The 20,154-nt window shown below is 40.0% G+C and overlaps 1 protein-coding gene and 1 long non-coding RNA gene across 4 annotated transcripts in view; one reads left to right on the forward strand and one right to left on the reverse strand.

Moving 5' to 3' along the window:
• The window catches only part of prox1a (prospero homeobox 1a), a 119,783-nt gene extending 109,515 nt beyond the window's left edge, over window positions 1–10,268 (reverse strand). For 2 of the 3 annotated variants that reach the window (XM_078229799.1, XM_078229796.1), the window contains exons 1-2: window positions 10,061–10,268; window positions 3,118–4,900 (exon numbers count right to left, since the gene is read on the reverse strand). In XM_078229799.1, coding sequence (XP_078085925.1) covers window positions 3,118–4,833 — 1,716 coding nt within the window. In that variant the 5' untranslated portion in view covers window positions 4,834–4,900; window positions 10,061–10,268. The remainder of the gene's footprint in view (window positions 1–3,117; window positions 4,901–10,060) is intronic. The other variant, XM_078229798.1, reaches the window with a different exon arrangement.
• Window positions 10,269–10,967: 699 nt separating this feature from the next.
• On the forward strand, window positions 10,968–18,458 carry LOC144504809 (uncharacterized). The gene is made up of 4 exons (XR_013499701.1): window positions 10,968–11,036; window positions 13,774–13,959; window positions 15,116–15,341; window positions 18,045–18,458. It is a non-coding gene; the product is annotated as an uncharacterized LOC144504809 (long non-coding RNA).
• Window positions 18,459–20,154: the final 1,696 nt, after the last annotated feature.

Here is a 20,154-nt window from a genome sequence, read left to right on the forward strand (position 1 = left end):
CACCGTACCTCAGTATTAATCATTACATTTAGGAAAGAAAGGTGGAAACAGGAAAAATTGGGAAAAGGATATAAAGCATTGAAAATTAAAGCATGAACGATCACAGAAATGTTACTTACATGCATTAGTTCCAATTTGCTTAGTAGGTTTTTAAAAGCACAAAAAAAAGGTTGAACATAAAATAATTTGGTTTATAAAATTAAACACGACAAAAATCAGTAGGTTCATCTTTTAGCCATTTCGTAAATTTGTATTTATATTTCACTGCATATTTCTCCAATTATACTAAGCTGGATGCAATTGTGAAGGAAATACTATCGTAGCATCTTTTATTAGCAGTTGTTAAAAGTCCTATCATTAATACATTGTTTGAATGATGCGCTTGATTTTAACAATGTTGTTAGGTAACATGTACTTTAAAACAACCATAACCACAAATATTATCCTAAATTTGAAGTACAACTAAAAGATGCCACAGCTTCTCAAAATATTCTAAACCAGAACTGACCAATTGGCTAATTTCCCTTTTAAGCTTACGTTGAAAGCAACTGTTCTCCCAAGAAAGCGCTAGCTGTTTCTAGGATACTTACACACGCACAATGACTCATGTTGGAATAGATTTGGTAAACATACAGCTGCACAGAATGCAAGCACAGCCCATTCAAGGCCAGAAGAAATGAGCACAAATAAATATTAAGGAGGTAAGAAAACGTACAGCTCTGTCCCAGCAGCTCATGTGGCTCACCTCATTCTTTCAGCTTCAGCTTTGTTAAGACAGATGACATTCAATTCTACATGTCATGCAAAATAGACAATAACTGCTGAAACTTGAGCCAGCTGCCAGGTGTAAAAAAAGAAAAGATGATAAATCCATAAATTAATGAAAGACATCTGCTCAGGAAAATAAAAGATCAGAGCAGTACTGTGCTGCAGCTGAACCTAAAGCGGTATTCAAACACCACATGAGTTTGTGTGTAGTCTGCATACAGAGTTTTTACAAGGCAAATATGTAGTATTACCTGAGAGGCAGATGAGTCGTTATGTCAGTGGAGTACAATATAGAACTATACAGTTAGATCAAAGACTGCAGCGGTGCAACTAGAATACCAATTATCATTTTCAATTCAGTATAGGAAGTTAAAGACTTTTTAATTCATACTTTACTTGACATAGGAGTTTTCTAAAAAAATCTAAAGCTGCATATGCTTTACAAATGTTACTACAAGTATGTTTATTATGATTCTTGCTACCAGGAAATTAGCACTGCAAAATTTTGTGATCAAAAAAGATAATTGCTACGTCGGAGGTATAATTTCTAAATCTGGGTTTGTTTTAGTTTGTCTCATTTCAAGTTTAATCTTAGTTACCAGATTGCCCTCAATTAAATACACTGGCACTGCAGCAAGTATCAAACTGCATTAGAACACCATTGCAAATCTATTCTTTTCTGCCCATCCTCTTTTATTACTTGCCATAACTCAAATTTCTATTTCTTAATCGTATTCTACAATAGATCCATGGAGATTGTTGCCGGAATTTTACCACCTCGTCCGCCCAAGGCCAACGGAGAATGCCGTTCTGCAAGCCTCGCCTGCCTCGGTTCTGGGGCAGGTGAGGCTGTAAAATCCCGGCCTGTGAGTTCAGCTATCTTCGCCTGCATGATGCTGTTGCGCTGTTCCAATTTGTTGTATGCAAATTCTGTATTCTTCTGTATTCAAGGCTATTTTCTTAAGATGCAGAGTGCGTTCGTGAGATGAAAGATAATGCCTGAAATCTTGGGAATAGCCCAACAGCTGCCTTTATCATTGGAATAAAATTTATGCCCAATAAATAAACATAACCAACAACAAAATGTAAATTTGTTCTATGGGATATTGTCTTACATAGCTGCATATAATGCACATTTCTGTTCCAGATTCACATTCTTTTCTTCTGTTTCATTAAAGGACTGAGTCATATTGTTAATGAAGAAGGGGGTTACCATTAATGAAAACAGAAAATGTGGGAAATGCCCAGCAGGTTAGACAGCATCTTGAGAGAAAAACAAAAGTTTGCATTTCAGGTGAATTGGCGAAAGAGCAAAGACCTGAAATTCTAACTCAGTTTTTCTCTTCACAAATGCTGCCTGACCTGCTGAGTATTCCCATAATTTTCTGTTTTATTTCAGTTTTCCAGCATCCAAGGTATTTTGCTTTTGTAAGCTGTTCCCAATATTTGCTTGTTATACAAGAAGACAATGCAGCTATTATAGGAAGGAAATATAGTTGGGCACCCTCTAAATTACCTAAATAGGGAAATCACCTCCTAATTCCTAAAACATGTGCAGGTAACTGATGAGCTAGAGCAATAAGGAAAGGAGGAAACCATTAATTAACAAGAAGTTAGATTTTGGATGTGTCATATATAGTTCAGCATAACAATCTTAAATATACATTTTTGCTACCGTAAAATATGCAACTAGCTATTCAATCACAAAATATCAGTGTGCCACAGACAAAAAACGCGGTATGTTACTGACTCCTGTCAAATCTTTTTAAGAATAAAAATAGAAGCTCTATTACTTTGACCAAGTGATATGATAAAGGAAAAATGAAAAGCTATACAGAGAACTGGCACTTTGACAGAGGGCAATTGGCAGCAGATAATCCAGCATCATTTTTATCATTACAAAAATTCTGTTGAAAAGAAATAGTATACTCGTTTACCTAAAATATAGAAAAAAAGCAAGTAATTCTTGTGAAAGAAGTTCAGTTTAGCTGAGCCCACTCTGATTGTGCTCACAAGCTTTTAAAATCATTTGCTTTGTATATACAAGAACAAAAGATTTCTGTGTACAGCTGAACAGAGGTTAATCATGCATAGCAGGCAGCTGCACTGAACTTGCAGAACATTGGAGGGTGGGGGTGATGCACTTGTTGCATCTTCCAACATGTTTGGGTTATGCAAAAGCAGGTAATGATGATGCATAAAATGAATGCCCCAGGAGATGGGGATTGCCTGCTGAAAGTTCAACTCATTTTTCTAATGGGATACCAAGGATACTAATTAGGTGAAAAAAAAATTGTACTCTAACTGCATACACCTATATTAAACACTGAAGACATTATCAGAAAAGGATATCGTATTTCCAGAATATGGTGAAATGTCTGCCATATCCTGCAAGTCACCACACTCAGATTTAATGAGAGACAAAGAGAGACCTTCAGCTGTGCTGGATGGATGCATCGGTGAGCACGGACGATGGTTCATGTGGTGTGATGACACTTTGGTCCGCAGGCAGGCAGTTTCCCTGGTCAAGTCCAAGGACTCGGGAGATGACCTGTCTTTCCCAGAAACTGTGCTGGAAGCATTACCTAGAGAGCTCTGAAAGGAATAGGCCATAAGAGGGAGAGGCAGTGGGTGGCGGAAGGCGGGGGATGAAAATCCTGCCGCGGCTGAGAGTGGGGACTGATGAAGAGAGCTGTGGTGGCCACCCAGAGAAGGGGTGGAGGCAGACTGCTCCGATGAGTTTTTGCGTACCACTAGAGGCAGTGCTTCTGTCTGGTCTGAAGAGTTGGATACATGCATGTTGGCAAAAGTGTTCAACGGGTTGGAAATGATGACGTCGCCAAAGCACTGGAGCCGCTGATTAGTAGTATGGAAGTTGTGGTGCTCTCCATTCACAGCAAATCGTGCCTGTGGAATCTGGATAGGTGGGAAGACCTGAGGAAGCTGGTGGGAGGACTTAGAGAACATTTTGACTACAGAGTCCACTACTTGTGACATGGTGGAATTAAGTTCCTGTTTAAGAGTGTCAGCTAGCTGTTTTCCTTCAGCATGCAAGTTGGTTGGGCCTTGGCTTTTTCTTGAGTGACCATCCCTCTTTAATTTTTCATTTTCTGCCGCCATTTCCTGTTCCCTAATAAGAGCACGAGCCCGATCAAGGAAGTGTCCTGGATCTAGATCCGACATCTCATTGTCAGACCTGTCATGTGCCCTAGTATCAGCAGTTTCTGATTGCATGCTGTCTTCAGATAGGTTGCCGTCTTCATCATTCTCAGAATCTGTACTATCGTATATTTGGTAGAATTTTTCCTGGAGCTGCCGCAGTTGCTTCTGCATATCTTCCAGCTGTTGCTTCAGTTGGCGTCGTTCTTCTCTTTTTTGCTCTTTCCGGGCTGTAACCAATTGTTGAAAACTCTGTTGCTGTTGTTGGGGAAGCTTCTGCTTACGTTTGTTTTCCCTGTAGCTGTCTCTGGGACTCACAGGCTGCTGCACCCCATCTCGGTCATTATCTCCACCTCGCAATGCCACATTTGGTGAATGACTCATGCCGCGAATTATGTTCTCAACTCGGGCACGTTTAGCGCGCAGATGTTCATCGCAAAGCCGATCGACATCAAACTGGCTCATGCTCGGTCTGCTAAATGGCGACACACATTCTTGGGCACTTTCCCTTGAAGAATTGCTACAGGCATCCTCCTGGTTTGCTTCTGAGCCTGCGCTGGAGAGACCACTGGCTTGCAAATTGAGCTCTGAGCTTCCATTCTTGGTGGCATTGTTTTTTAACAGCTGGGAAATGATGGTAGCTCCAGGAAAAGGCATCATGGCATCTTCATACGAGTTTGCCCTCTTCAACAGCTTGCGGAGCACATTTGATTTGTCCCCATCTGTATGTTGAACCACTGAGCACTCAATGTCCTGATCTGAACCGTGGGGATTCATGGCACTGAATAGCTTCACTTTCGCTTTAGTAAACACCGTAGTTGTCCCTACAGTTCTCTTCACTCCAATGTCGACCCTGCGTCTTTTCGTATGTCTAGTTAAGAGGGCTATGCTGTCATGGTCAGGCATCACTGGACTGTTATTGTGCCATCTTCAAAAGCTTGTCAGCTGGGCACAGTTCGAGAATCCCGGGACCCTAGCCAATAGAACAAAAGGACGTGATGAATCATTTTCTTTAATTTCTCCAAATTTCCTGACCTCAATTCTGCATAAAGTAGAAATGTGCCAGTAATGGGATATATGGCATATCACATTTATTACAATTCACTGTGAATTCCATTTGAAATGAAACATTTAAAAACATTTCTGCTCTAATACTTTAAGATGGATTAAGATTTCCAAAAGCAAAAAAAATTGCTTTAGTACCAGTAACATGATGCACCTGTACAAATATCTCAAATGATTCCCTTTATCTTGAGGGAAGAAATTAATCAGTAGGTTATTGCATTTGGTTGAACTAGACCTCAAATTATTAAAAAATTCCAATCAAATAAATAGGTCTGATTACAAAAACATTGGTCTATTATATCATAACTCGGTGCTGTTACAGGTTGCATTTGTCACATCCTTTTCCATCTTTCATTGAAAAATATAGTTTACTGAAAAGTGTAAAATTTAAATTTTGTTCAGATTTAACATTTTGAAATTTCTTTTCAATGGATTCTCAGCTAATGAAATTGCTAAATTACATCTATTCCTTCCACACTTCATTCTAGAATGCCAAGATGATATGGCATAACTGACTGCACAACATGAAAGACAGCAGAACAAACCTAAATATAGGTTTCGGCCATACATCCACTCTCTTGTAAACCTATATATAGGTAACTGCTGGTGAAAGGTTATCTATCACTGGGGTAGTAAGATATAGCTTCCTGTTTCATGCCCTACAAAAAACAGAAGTGACAATAGCATGACTAAACATTTACATCAATTTGCAAATCTTACGGCAATATTTATCTTATTAAAGGACATAGTTGAATAAAAGATATATACAAAAAACTTATCTACTGATCAAAGATATTTATTTGCTTTATAATTAAGTGAGAAATAATTTTTGGATGTCAAGTAGGTGAGAATTCCTGTGTGTCCTCAAATCTCTTCAGAAAATGATATAAAATGTTCAGCAACAAAGCAAGAAAATGTCAAACAAAAGCGTGGGAAAGGAAGGGAATGAATGTCTTTTATGTCAGAGCCCCTGAATTCCCAAGAACAGCAATACAGCTAATATTTTTGCAGTATTGCTCACAAAGACAAAGACAATCTAGATACAATCCATGCCTGGTTAACAAGCACAAAAATAACCCCATGGAAGTTTCAAGTGCTGGTTCTATTGAATATAGGGTTTAGGTTTATAACCTATGTAAACAGCAAATCAAAATATATTTTTCATGCTAGATTTATCCTATGTGAAACTTTTACATCAGCTGAACAGATGACATCTCCACAATAGCATAGCTGCTTGCCAAAGGCAGCATGCGGACATTTTGGAATTGCTCCCATCCCCTTCAGTTCACCTGTAAAAACATCTACATGTTCCCCAAGACCACAACTGTGAGAATCACAGTCTACCTAAGCAACTGTTTGTTTTCAGTGCAAAATACATCTGTAACAGGCCTATATCAAGACTTTTTTTTAAAATCAGCACACTTACCGTTGAGAAAAATTATATTTCAGCTTGCAATTTCTGTCTCCTCAGTCTATTATACATAATTATACAAAACAGCCATCAGAACTTACCACTGCTGGTTAATTTGCATCTGGTGAAAGTTACTGACGGCTGAAACTATTAACCATTTAACCAGCTACGCATGTTTCCAATGTTACCGTATCAAAAACAGTAATATGCCGCATTGCTTAAGTGGACTCCTTTCTAGTGGACCTTAAAATTAAATTTTAAAGACCTCAACAAAAAAAATTACTTCAGAACAATTTTCCGATTCCATCAATTACTTAGAAGAACATAATTTCTTTAGTAGTTAAAGGAGCAGAATTAATTTTAAACCTCAAATATTTCAGATGGGCCAATACAGGAAATATTCAATTCGTTCTCCTAAAGTATTAAACAACATAACAACTCCTTTTCTTAAAAAAAGTCATTGAGTAGGGGCAGTGGATGATCTGGCAGGAGAGGCACTGAGCTGATGTGTTGCATGCATTTAAACATGAATGGCTTTTAATTATTCTCTTGGTAGACAAATAAAAATTGATGCACTGTCTTTAGCTCATTAGTCCCTGGAAGAAGATGCATCCTCAACAATTCTATTCCTTGGGAATAAAGTGTTTACATAAAGCAAGCACAGAATTCCAGTACTTTGGTCATATTCACTTATAGATTAAAGGAATAACATTTAATAAATCAGCAATGTGTTTAAGCCTCTGTTCTGATAAAACACAGTTGTTTAGCTTTATCCTGGTGGGGAAAAATAAAGAAACTAATTCAAGTGGCTGTTGCAGGTTGTAAATTGATTAACAAGATGGTTTGTGGCTGCAAAAATAATTGAAGTATGGCAACACTATAACTTTTGAGTCCACAAAGTCTCAATTTAATCATGGGAATATATAAGCACTTCCTAAAAGTGTGGTTTTGGGTTAAAGATATGAACACATTCCCAATTTGATAATTTTCTGAGACCTATGAAACAGACAGTGTTAATATCTGGACATTTTAGGTATCCAATTATTCACAAGACCTTTCCACTGAAACTTCCTAAATCAAAACAGACTTATTGAAGCTAAACCTGTGACAGCAGGGATGTGCTGCCCTTTCAGTTTTCCTCTGGAAAGCTGAACTAAGTACACAATATCCCACACACCTGCCTTGTAACATAAACAGCAAGATATCTAACCAAGGATATACAATTCTGTGCAAAAGATGCTATGCCTGGGGAATTAATTTAAATAATCACAGACGTTTCACAGCATTATCTTTGGGAAAACTTTACGGCCACTATAAATGTGGGTTCCTCATCTATGCCAACAACAATCCAGTTCTGCTTTTGCTGGTGTATACAGAGGCTAGAAATATGGGAAGGATTAAGTAAATGCCATTCACTTTGAAGCATTGTGAAAAGTCTAGCTGATACAACAGAACATTTAAGCAAATTAAAGCTACACTTTATGGAGGCGGATTGATGTGAAAAAAATGCGGTACCTAGAACTCTATTGTTACAACACAGCTGCTACTTCGAACCATTTCAAGAGAACCAATGTATCTTCAAAATATTTACAGTCAACAAATTTTCCTGAAGTTCTCTGTAGGCTTTTTTTTGTGTGGCAGTTGAAAAGCAATAAAACCTGTTTCTGGAGACTTGTGGTTACCTGACCCGGTTTGTGCACAGCACAATTGACAGAACATCTCAATGCATTTAAACGGGCGTTTCGTCAAAAGATCGGTTGAACATGTAGACTTGCTAACTGTTTCATCACACGGTGTCTTATTTTGTTAAAAAAAATGCAAAGACATTCAACCAACGAAAGGCAATAAATTTCTATGATAAATAGAGTCTTTACGGTTTACTAGCGGCGGCCGGGATCTTAATGTGAGTTTGCTGAAGATTTGATCGCAGACTCAATTCGGATATAAATATATAAAAGACAAGTTAATGTTGCTGCTCCCACCTAACATGAAACTGCACCTGCCGGTTTGACACAACGCACCTGTCTGACAGTGCCCATGCGCAGTTTCTGACTGAAACCAACACCATTCAAACACCTTTCACCAGCAGCAACCTTCCCCTTTTCAAAACAATCCCTGTTTAAGTGCTTACCAGCTCACTTTCAGCCGGGGGAGGGGATGGAGGGGGGGGGACTTCAGCAAAACATTACCAAAGCGATCCTTCCATCGCTGTGTATGTCTGAGTTACGGGGCGCCCAGCAGCTGGCTGGATAAACATCAATATTGGGAACAATGTACAAGACTAGCAGGGATGCCAGCCTCTTTGAATTGTCTGTAAACAATTAAAGGCAATTCTAAAGAGGTCGCAGGCGAGCAGAAAATAATCCAGATCTCTTCCAGCCTCAAATTGAAGGCGGGCAATACGCAAATACGAGGAGGTGACAAGTTAGCAGACAGTTCCCTTTTGGATCAGTTTACAGAATTAACAAGAACTGTTCTCTTTTTTTGGAGGGGGGAGGGGGGGAGGGAGAGACACTTCATTTAATCAGGCCACAACACTGCGTTTTCCCAGATTGACGATACTGCAGAATCCACCTTCTGAAAGTTGATCACACTTAGGGCCACTTCTGTTCCCTGACTCGGAGCGAAGTCAGCTACAAAACGCGCTCGCCTTAAATCAAAATGCGCCCTTCCCGCAAATACTATTTGCTCCGACTGTTCGAACGCAGCGGTTGCAATGTTGCTTTGCTGTTAATCACTCCTTGTCAACGCGAACCCGTCTATTCGATCTGACAGCACACCTCCACGCTTAACACATTGAGAGCAGCGCCGGAGTTCCCTACATTATTTGCTAGGATCGCACACCGAGCAAGACGAACCACATTGCGATTCGGTGAATATTAAGAGCAGAATTGGAAATGGGTACAAGGGGAGGGGGTGGGATGTTGACAAAGGACACCTTGTGACGACAATTCTTTGTCCCTATCTGACCATCAATACAGCCAAAGTGGGGGGGGGGGGGGGGGAGGAGAAGAAGAGAGAAGCCTGGAACCAGTTTGACCCTCCGTGCACTTTGAAACGCCTTAATTTAATCACTGCCCCATCAAAGTTTTAATTTAAAAAACCCAGGCGGTGAACACTAGCAACAGCGAATCCAACAGCACAATAGCTCATTTGCAAAATAAATGATATCCCAAAAAAAGAAATCAAACCGAAACTAACACATCTGTACCAGGTCTGGAGAGGAGGAGGAGGGGGGGGGGGGGGGGGAAAGGAAGTATCCATGCAAATCACAAGCAAATCCGTTGCCCGACGAGACACCAAATACCTAGGATACAACACTTGACAAAAGACAAAGAGGCAGCAGATGATGGGACAAAAGAGTACAATGCAATATTTGGAAAACAAGCAGGGCATTGTGTACAAAACAACAATAAAAATGTGTTGGGAGAGGGGGTTAAAGAAATACTTTTTCTCTTATCCTACTTCTCTTAACCCCCAACCCTTCCAAACAAAAAAAAAGATTTGAATACACACACACAAAAGAAATCTCCTTCAGAAAAGGTACAGGAACTAAAAAGCGTTTAAAGTTTCTGAAGGGCGCAGAGAAAGGTAAGTAAAAGGAGGAGGAGGTGGTGGTGGTTGGAAGGGGGGGGGGGTGGAAACAAGATTACTTACTGTGCAGTATTAGTAGGAGCCAGCGAGGAGGAAGGAGGAAGGAGGAGGGAAAGCTGGTGCTGCTTGCAGTGAGGAGAGAGTGAGAGTGTGTGTGAGACAGAGAGAGAGAGAGAGAGGAGGGCTGCTGAGGAGAGTGTGGAGTCCTCCAGGAGGCAGGGCTTTGGCGCCGCTCTCTTCTCTCTCTGATGGTTAATTGTGCGCGAGCCGCTGAAGATACACTTCAAGACGCGAGGAAGGAAACAGGAAGAACGCGCGTCATACCCTTTGTGACGTCACTCGTCCCGCCGCCCAGCCAATCGGCGCGCCGCCCGGGAAGGGGGGGGGGTGAGGGGGCGGGGCGGGGAGAGTGTCACGTGCCACCCTCCCCCCCGCAGCCTCCCGCCTTTCCCTCAGCAATTGGCAACTTTGGCTCTGGAGACAATATCCTCAGCTCCCTTTCATTATACACATATATATATATATAGAGAGAAAAAAGGTTTTTTTTTCTCCATTCGACTCGCAGCATTGCCAACACCAGATGACAAGAACACTCAAGCTGGATCTCTCATTCCTACAACCTTCCCCCCCCCCTCCCTCCCCACTCACCACAAACCCCAAAAAAACCCTGCTCTCAAAATTACTGACCACACACACACACACACATTTGTGTCTCGACTTCCAGAAATATGAGCCAAAGTAGCGGTCGGAAAACAAAACAAAAGATGCGCAATCAATATTCATCCCAGCTTCCGGACTCCTCGGGAACTCTTTATGTCTAATGTGTGGTAGGGAAAGTTGGAAGTGAAGATGAAACAAAGGTGCTACAAGGGGTTAACACACCCCCCCCCCCCCCTCTCCCCACCACCACCCCCACCATGTGGGATGTGTCACTGTTTCCAATCTTAAAATTAGGCGCTAAAAGCCACAAGTGAGTTTTCATGGGACGGTAACACCGAAGCTGGAGGCATGCAGTAGGACCAGTGAAAATAACCGAAAGGTTAGGTAACTTTTTTGCGTTCTGAAATCTGTACATCCGAACCCCAATAGTTCTCGATTTATACTGATGTCATCCTGTTTAATCAACGTCTTAGTTGTTAATGTTCCTAAGATTAGAAAAAAAAAATCAAGGATCCCGCAAAGCACACAGCAATGTTCTTACGTTAGTTATTTGGCGAGACGGGGCGGCACTTTTTTAGTCGAGTCCTTAATGTTGGTACTTTTGTGGCGCTAGCCGACGAGTACAGTTAACCACAAGTTACTTTCTGCCTGGCTTGTACACTTGTTATTGTTATGATGAAACCCACGGACTTGTTATTTACGGTACAATTTGATAACATTCACCGTCGTGGCTATAGTCTGCGACATATCTTCTGATAACAAATCAAAGACTTCGCAGAATTCCTACCAGATGGATATGTCTTTGACCCCTGGATGTAATAGAATGTGGTGATGGAGAGGGAGAGAGAGTGAAATAAGCAGGAAATCAGTTATATCACACCTGCCAAGTGAGATTACTTCTAGGGAAGTTTTGCCTTGTTATTAGAAGTTGTAGTAACAAGCTGCGTACTGAGTATCTAACACCTAAAATATTTTGCTTAAAATGGCATCTCATCACAAATGTTTTATTTTACCTAAAGCCCGAATAGGTTTACAAGTAACTAAAATTACCTCCTGACGCTGCGAGTGCCACACTTCTACACTGAGAAATATCAATCACAGGCGTTATAAACACAAATGGGATAGGGTTTTTCTGCCACTCCTTGTTCCAGACCTGTCAAATATCAATCATTAGGAGGGACAATTATTTATTCTATTTGACATATAGCGCTGTCAAAGAAGAACACAGTTCCAAGTATTGAAATAGATTTCGATGCGTGCCAATTCTATTGATCTTAAAGGGTGTCAGTGTATATCGGAATTCAACTTTTAATGACTAAGGCATGCCTGTCAATGGTTTATGATCTGTGCAGAACAAATGTTTTTTAGTCGATCTACCTACCTAATGCTGGAATACAGACCAATAGAATAAAACTGCAGAAATTAACATAGTTTCTAATTACTAAATTTAACAAAATCTTATCAGAAGCCTTGTGAGTAAAAATCATGCCAACTTATGAAGTGGTGGATTGCAACTTTACCAGACTCCCCTGATGATTGTAGCGTTCTCGTTCGTCAGGTTATTTTGGACACCTTTGCATATAGACTATAACTTGACTTCAACACGAGAAAGTGAAGTGATAGTTACCGATGTCAACCCTAACTTCTGCATACCGCAAAAGTGATGGATCTTCAAATCCGGTTGGCACCGTCTACTGTGTCATGCCATCCAAAAACACTAATCTGATCGAATAACCATTTACCGATTTGAAATAATGAAAAACAAACACAGAATAAGTATCATCTAACTTGTTTTAAAATAATTTTCACGCTGAATAGATTTTTGGCTACGTTAAGGATATTGAGACTAATTGCTTAAAATGATGGTTTGTTAGGAAGCCTTTTTAATATGTGGGGCGTCTCGTCACATTTGGTTAGATCATTTCACCTTTTCATGTTAGATGACCATAGAGATCATGTCATTGCATTTATGTCAATCAGGCAAACATATTAGTGATGTATGTATTTCAGGATTAGTTTGACACTAGTTACACGTATTGTTCAACATTACAATAGAACAGCTTTTCTTTTGAATTGTAATTTTAAAATCCAGGCTATGGTTTTGCTGGTTCAAGACATAATATACCTAGATATACAGATGACTACATTATTATATACATTGTGGCCGAATGGCCTACTCCTGCTTCTAGTTTCTATTAAAAAGAAAATTGCAAAATTATACTTTAAATTCATAAGCATGAACTCCATGTTGTGCAAGCGGAAGATGGTAGAGGTAAACAACCCGAAGGTAAGGTTAATAATAAGCAGTTGCTAGATAACGTGCCTGTCAGGGGGAGCGGTCATCTTTTAACGTGTACCTGGCAATAGAAGTAGCGCTAAGCATGACTATTATTAAATACATGTTTAGGAAGAAGACATCACAAGTAGACTACTAATCTAGAAACTCCAGGCAGTTCAACGTTGCCGCTATTGTAAAAGTGTACCCAGCTATTAGCTCCAAAATGTTCAATAGTATGAATTCAGTATATATTATATTGCTGATGGTTAATTGCGTGACAATTTCAGAAGTGTAAAGTCTTGTCGTAATTATGGCTATGTCTCTCCCGGGTTCATTCTCGACTCCTACCAGCCTGCGTTTTAGGAATTCGGTGTCCAGGCATTTCTAATCAGAGCAACATTCAATGACTTCGCCTATTATAGTCAGTACCTTTCGGTTTAGAGGAGCCAGGTTTATTCACTTGAGATTTTATAATGTTCTACAGGTGTCATTTGAAAGCCGCACGCTGCATTTTATAGCCATGGTTTGCAAATTGTTCACCTTCATAAGTATTTCTTCCGGGAATTGATTTAAAATAAAACGGGAGCGCCTGATCAGATTGTTATGCTGTACCTCACTCTGTCATTGTAATGAAATGGCCAGTTGAACGCAAAACACTCCATAGCTATGTACTTAATAGATTTTCACTGGTCACGTTGAATGCTACTTTGCGCAATGAAAAATATTTTAAAACTTCACTTTCACTGAAAATTTGAAATAAATTGTTGCGTGGAGTTTGTGCATGGGACATGAATCAGGAAACAATTACAATCAGGGCTCGCATGGTCTTATTTTGCAGGCCATCTGCTTCTGCATCATCGCCGACGTGCAATGACCAGAAAGTGCATTTCTTCGTCCAAATAAGAACTCCAGCAGCCTGAGGACGTGGAATGTTTGACTGCCACACCACCTCTTACTGACGCCCGTGTGAATACTCCTTTGCCCCAGCTTTACAAAGCCCAAAGGTACTCATTTTGTTCCTGAGGTACAATTTAAAAAGTTTAAAGTTTATTTATTAGTCACAAGTAAGGCTTACATTAACACTGCAATGAAGTTACTGTGAAATTCCCCTAGTGGCCACAATCCGGCACCTGTTCGGGTCAACGCACCTAACCAGCACCTCTTTCAGAATGTGGGAGGAAACCGGAGCACTCGGAGGAAACCCACATAGACACACCGAGAATGTGCCAACTCCACACAGACAGTGACCCAAGCCAGGAATCGAACCCGGGTCCCTGGTGCTGTGAAACAGTAGTGCTAACCACTGTTTTGTCAGCTTTGACAAAGGGTAATCTGGACTTTTCTCTCCTTATAGATGCTGCCAGACCTGCTGAGATTTTCTCTTTTGGTTTCAGATTCCAGCATCTGCAGTAACTTACTTTTATCCTGTGCTAACCACTGTGCCACCCCGAGGAACATTTCGATCATAGAATCACAGAATCCTTAGTTGATGCAGGTTTGAGATGCGGTGACCTAATCTATCATCATAGAATCTACTCAAACTAAACTTTAATTTGTGAATACTTTCCCACCTACAGGTGTTTCTCATGCCATTATCCACGATCGCCTCTTGTAGTTCTCTGGGTTGTAAATGTAATCAAGATGGCTAATAGTAAATATATTTCGTGAAGTAGGGAGGCATCTTCTGAAATTGATAAATTGCTCTAACCCATTTAACCCACGGTATCCTAGTCTGACTGCACCACCTTGTGACAAAGTAGAAGTTCTTTAACAACCCTCAAGAATTGCACTTCTATGATTAAGTATAAAATCCCCCCCCCCCCCCATAAAAACATTAAATAGATAACTAATGAATAGTTTGACACATTGCTCTCAATCCTAACCATGCACTGGAATGGGCAAGAATGTTAATAGAAAATGCTTTGGGAAATTTAAAAAACATAATATGAAACAAGTAAGGCAGTGCAACTAATATTACCTATTTCAATATCTGAACATAGATATAATTTTCTGGTACAATCTGGAAGTGGATGAACAAAAATAGTGCTCTTGAAAATGCTAAGTGTATTGAATTAACTTTTTAAAAAAAACACAAGGAATAGTTTGTCTTCATGTGGGACTCCATTTTTGGTTCTCATTTGTTCTATGCACAAAGTTTCTTACTGGCATCTCTGTCTCAGTATATATAGAGCCCACTGGATCTTAGTGACACGTCCTGCATTTCTGGGCTATTGCCAGCAACATGTGGTGCAGTGCAGTGAGTGGTTATTCTAATAATGCTTTGATGAGTTTAAGGTGATGGACTGTCAAGGCATGCAGTTTACCTCATGTCTTCGGGCTGAGGCACCTGCCTTTATTATGACATCTGGATAATGTGCCCACACGCTGCCATATTTTCTCATCAAGGTCAGCCTTAATATTTCTCTTTTCTTATGCTGCTTCAAAGATCTGCTCATTTGTCAGTGTTCTCTGAAACTATTTTTTTAGCATATGTCAATAATAGCATAACTTAGATAACCTAAAGTCTTCTTTCTTTAGCATTGAGAATCTCATTTTCATATCTGCACTTAAAGATTTTATTTATTATCAACTTCATTTTTGCAGTTGCACAGAAGTTGTGTTTTTCCCCAACTGCTGCAGTATCTTTATTTGACTTATTTGTTACTTTGCTACCCATGTCATTAGATTATCCACAACATATTTTGTGGAATGCTGTGCTTTGTGGCATACTGTGTTTTTTGGAGTAACGCATCTCAGGAAGGATTTATTGGCCTTTGAGAGGGTGCAGCACAAATTTACTACAATGCTACCTAGGATTTAATTTTATATAAACTTGAAACATGAGCACAAGGCATGGAATGACACTCGAGTGCAGTACTGAAAGAGTGTTGCAATATTGGAGGAAGTGTTTCCCTGGTAAGATGTTGAATTGAGGTCCTGTTAGGTGAACATTAAAAATCCAATTTTTATCCCCAAAGAACAACATACAAACAAATCATCACTGTGCTGTTTGGGGGAGCTTGCTGTGCACAAATTGACTGTTGCATTTCCTACACTCCAAAAGTAACTATACTTCAAAGTTGTAAGGTGCTTGAAACATTCCAAGGTCATAAAATGTTTTATATAAATGTAAATCTTTCTTCTTTTTATGGCACCATTTTAAAGTAGAGCAGTGGGGTTCTCCGCAGTGTCCTAGCCAATATTGATCCCTCAACCGACATCACTAAGACAGGTGATCTGGTCCTTATCTCATTGCCCTTTGTGGAATCTTGCTTTGCACAAATTTGCTGCCACATTTCCTATAATGCAATATAGTACTTCGTTCTTTGTAAAGTGTTTTGGGAAATCCTGAGGTTGTGATAGGGACTATATAAATGCAGGGTCTGTTCTGTACTCTGTTGCATATAGATGGCTGAGGCATGTTCTTAGAAGTTCATAGAATCCCTACAGTACAGAAGGAGGCCATTTGGTCCATTGAGTCTGTACCGATCACAATTCCACCCAGTACCCTGTACTGACCACAATTCCCACAACCCATGCATTTACCCTGCTAATCCCCCTGACACTAGGGGCAATTTAGCATAGCCAATCAACCTAACCCGCGCATCTTTGAACTGTGGGAGGAAACCGGAGCACCCAGAGGAAACCCACACAGACACGGGGAGAATGTGCAAACTCCACACAGACAGCGACCCGAGGCTGGAAGTGAACCTGGGACCCTGGCGTTGTGAGGCAGCAGTGCTAACCACTGTGCCACTAAGCCGCCCCATGCCACCATGCTGCTCCATGTTCTGTGCAAAGTATTTAACATAGTGAAAAGGATGTGAAAGGATACACTATTTACTCTGATAGGGAATCAAAAGTAATGGGGCGTTATCTTAAAATTAGAGTTTGGCCATTCAGCAGTGCGATCAGAAAGCCCTTGATCACGTCAAGGGTAGAAGTAATCTGGGACTGTCTCCCCAAAAGGTTGTGAATGATAGGACAATTGCAGCTTTCAAGATTGAAATTGATAGGTTTTTGTTAAGTAAGGTTATTAAAGGATGTGGAGCAAGAGTGGGAATATAGGATTGTAGCAGTCAGCTATTATTTAATCATCTAATCTACTTCTATGTTCTTCTTTTATCCACTTTCCACATTTCCATATTAGTCATTCTGGTGTCAGTTTGGAGATTACTTGCTCATATTGCTTCGGGTAGAGCAGGCTAAGAGGAGATATGATCAAGGTGTTTAAAATCATGAAGGGTTTAGACAGAGTAAATAAGGAGAAACTGTTTCCAATGGCTGAAGGACTGAAGGATCGGTAACCAGAGGAACACAGATTTAATGTAATTAGCAAAAGAACCAGAGATGACATGAGGAAAAACCTTTTCATGCAACAAGTGGTTAGGATTTGGAATACGCTACCTGATAGGTTGGTGGATACAGATTCAAAAGTAGCCTTCATTAGGGAATTGGATAATTACTTAAAGGAGAAAACATTCCAAGATATGGGGAAAGAATCAAGGTATAGGACTAACTGCATTGCTCCTTGAAAGAGCTGTCAGACTCTGTGGGCTTCATTGCTGTGCAGTTCTTTGATTCTATGATATTGTTCACTCTAAATCCCATTTCCTTTGTACTGCAGATACCAATCTCAGTCTGGTAGTTGTGAAATGGGTTCCAGTTAGACACTACTCCATTAATGCTGCCTTTCAGTAACTCCATGTTTCCTATCCAGTGAGATGTTCCTACAAGTGTTCAGGGCATTTAGTAAAGTAGATTATTAAGGCACTGATTTACACTGCATATGTTGTCAAACCAATGTGACTCCTGAGATCATCCCACTAGAGACTTCTTTCCATGGCTAGGTCAGACCTTGACTCTGCATGTTTGCAAACTGTCATATGTATCTGCAATCATAGGCAACAGGAATAGGAATAATACATTCTGCCCCTTGAGCCTCTTTTAGCATTCAATTAAACCATGGCTTATCTGTATCTTAACTCCATTGACTTGTCTTGGTTCTGCAACTCTTGATAAATTTAAGGAAATTTGACATGTCTGCTACAACTCTCACCAACTTTTACAGTTGCACCATAGAAAACATTCTTTCCTGTTGTATCACAGCTTGGTATGGCTCCTGCTCTGCCCAAGACCACAAGAAACTACAAAGGGTTGTGAATGAAGCCCAGTCCATCATTCAAACCAGTCTCTTGACATTGTCTACACTTCCCGCTGCCTCGGAAAAGCAGCCAGCATAATCAAGGGCCCCACGCACCCCGGACACACTCTCTTCCACCTTCTTCCGTCGGGAAAAAGATACAAAAGTCTGAGATCTCATACCAACTGACTCAAGAACAGTTTCTTCCCTGCTGCCATCAGACGTTTGAAAGGATCTACCTCGCATTATGTTGATCTTTCTCTACACCCTAGTTACGACTGTAACACTACATTCTGTCTCCTTTCCTTCCCTGTGTACGGTAGGTTTGTCTGTATAATGCACAAGAAACAATACTTTTCACTATATACTAATACATGTGACAATAATAAATCAAATAACCATGTTCTATCAGTCTCGTTTTTGACATTTTCAATTGACCGAGATCAGCAGCTCTTTGGCTGAGTGAGTTCTGGATTTTCCATACCCTTTAGATGAAGAAGTGCTTTCAGATACCAATCCGTGAATGGCCCAGATTGGATTTTAACGTTATGCCCATTTGTTCTGGACTCGCCCGCCAGAGGAAATCACCCCTCTCTATGTGTCAGCTGTGGCTCAGATGATGGCACTCTTGCCTTTGAGGCACGTTTAAGTCCTATACCAGGGCTTAACCACAAAAATCAAGGCTGACCCTCAGGTGCAGAACTGAGGGAATGCTGCGTTACCTTTCAGATGAGATGTTTAACCAAAGCCCCTTCTGCCTCTTTGGTGGATGTAATAGATCCCTTGACCCTCGTCTGAAGAATAGCAGTGGAGCTTTCCATGGTATGCTGGCCAATGTTCATCCCTCAGTCAACATCACAAACAACATATTATCTGGTTATTAACATATTGCTGTTTGTGGGACTTTGCACAAATTGGCTGCCATCTTTGCTATATGACAACAGTGACTATCCTTCATAAGTGCTTAACTGACCGTAAAGTGCTTTTTGATGTCCAGTGGTTGCGAAAAATGCTATATAAACACATCTTTCTTTTTAGCTTTTTTCTCATCTTTTCTATCAATTTCTCAGTCTTTTGGCTAAGATCAAGCATCAGATCAAGCCCAAGATCAGGTGCAATGCCTTTTCTTGTCAGCTTGGATCTTGTTTGTCTCTTTGTGGAGACCATGAGTTGGATTCAATTTGGATTAGAAGTGTTTTTTGGAGCAAGCAAGAAGATGGATTCAGGCTTGTCCTGTCTACTCTGTGCATTGTTTTTTTTTACTTTAAGAATTGAGTAAAGAAAAATAAAATTCAACTTCTTTAATCATTTACATGTTTCAATAAACAATGAGCATTATGAAGTATCTATAAATAAAATACATACACTGGCTAAAGTGTTCATATTTTAACTAACTTCAATGCAGGTCGGTAGTGCTGTCAGGGAATATTTTATAATGTTGCCTTCATATAGCAGTTGCTTTTTGTTCATTACTCACACATAAATTTGAATAGATTTGTTTGTGAAGAATGGAAATGTAATCTATGTTCTCTAGGCGAGATTCTGACTAAGCATTGTTTTGAACAACACACTCCTAACAGTTGTAGGTTTTTAAAATTGCCTTACAGTAACTTCAATGTAGATATAAAGAAGTTTTGAGTTATACAAAAAAAATGAAGTGATTCCATATGACTTCAAGTTAGAAGATTTAAAAAAATACAATCACTTTATTTTCTTTTCCCAAAATCAGCCCCTGCCCCCTCCAACTACAGTTAGCTGGATTATTTGAAGAAATATGGAGTTAGAGATATAGCCCAACTGCTTTACTAACCCACATTGAAATAACTGGTAAGGCTACTCAATTACTTCATTAAATAAAATTTCGACAGTTCCTCCTGCTCTGAAGCTGCAAGCTCAGTTGTTCACAATTTTGTACAGCACGTCAAAGGTTTTTTTTATATATCGGAATTGGAGAACATGAACTTGTCGAAAATGAATGTTACCGAGTGGATAATGTAATCGAAAAACTCAAGCCGTCTCCTCCTTTCTTCCAAAAGGAGGATATTTCCAGTAAGTAGATTGCGAGACGCGTAACTT

This window comes from Mustelus asterias, chromosome 15 (genome assembly GCF_964213995.1).
Source record: "Mustelus asterias chromosome 15, sMusAst1.hap1.1, whole genome shotgun sequence".
NCBI lineage: Eukaryota > Metazoa > Chordata > Chondrichthyes > Carcharhiniformes > Triakidae > Mustelus > Mustelus asterias.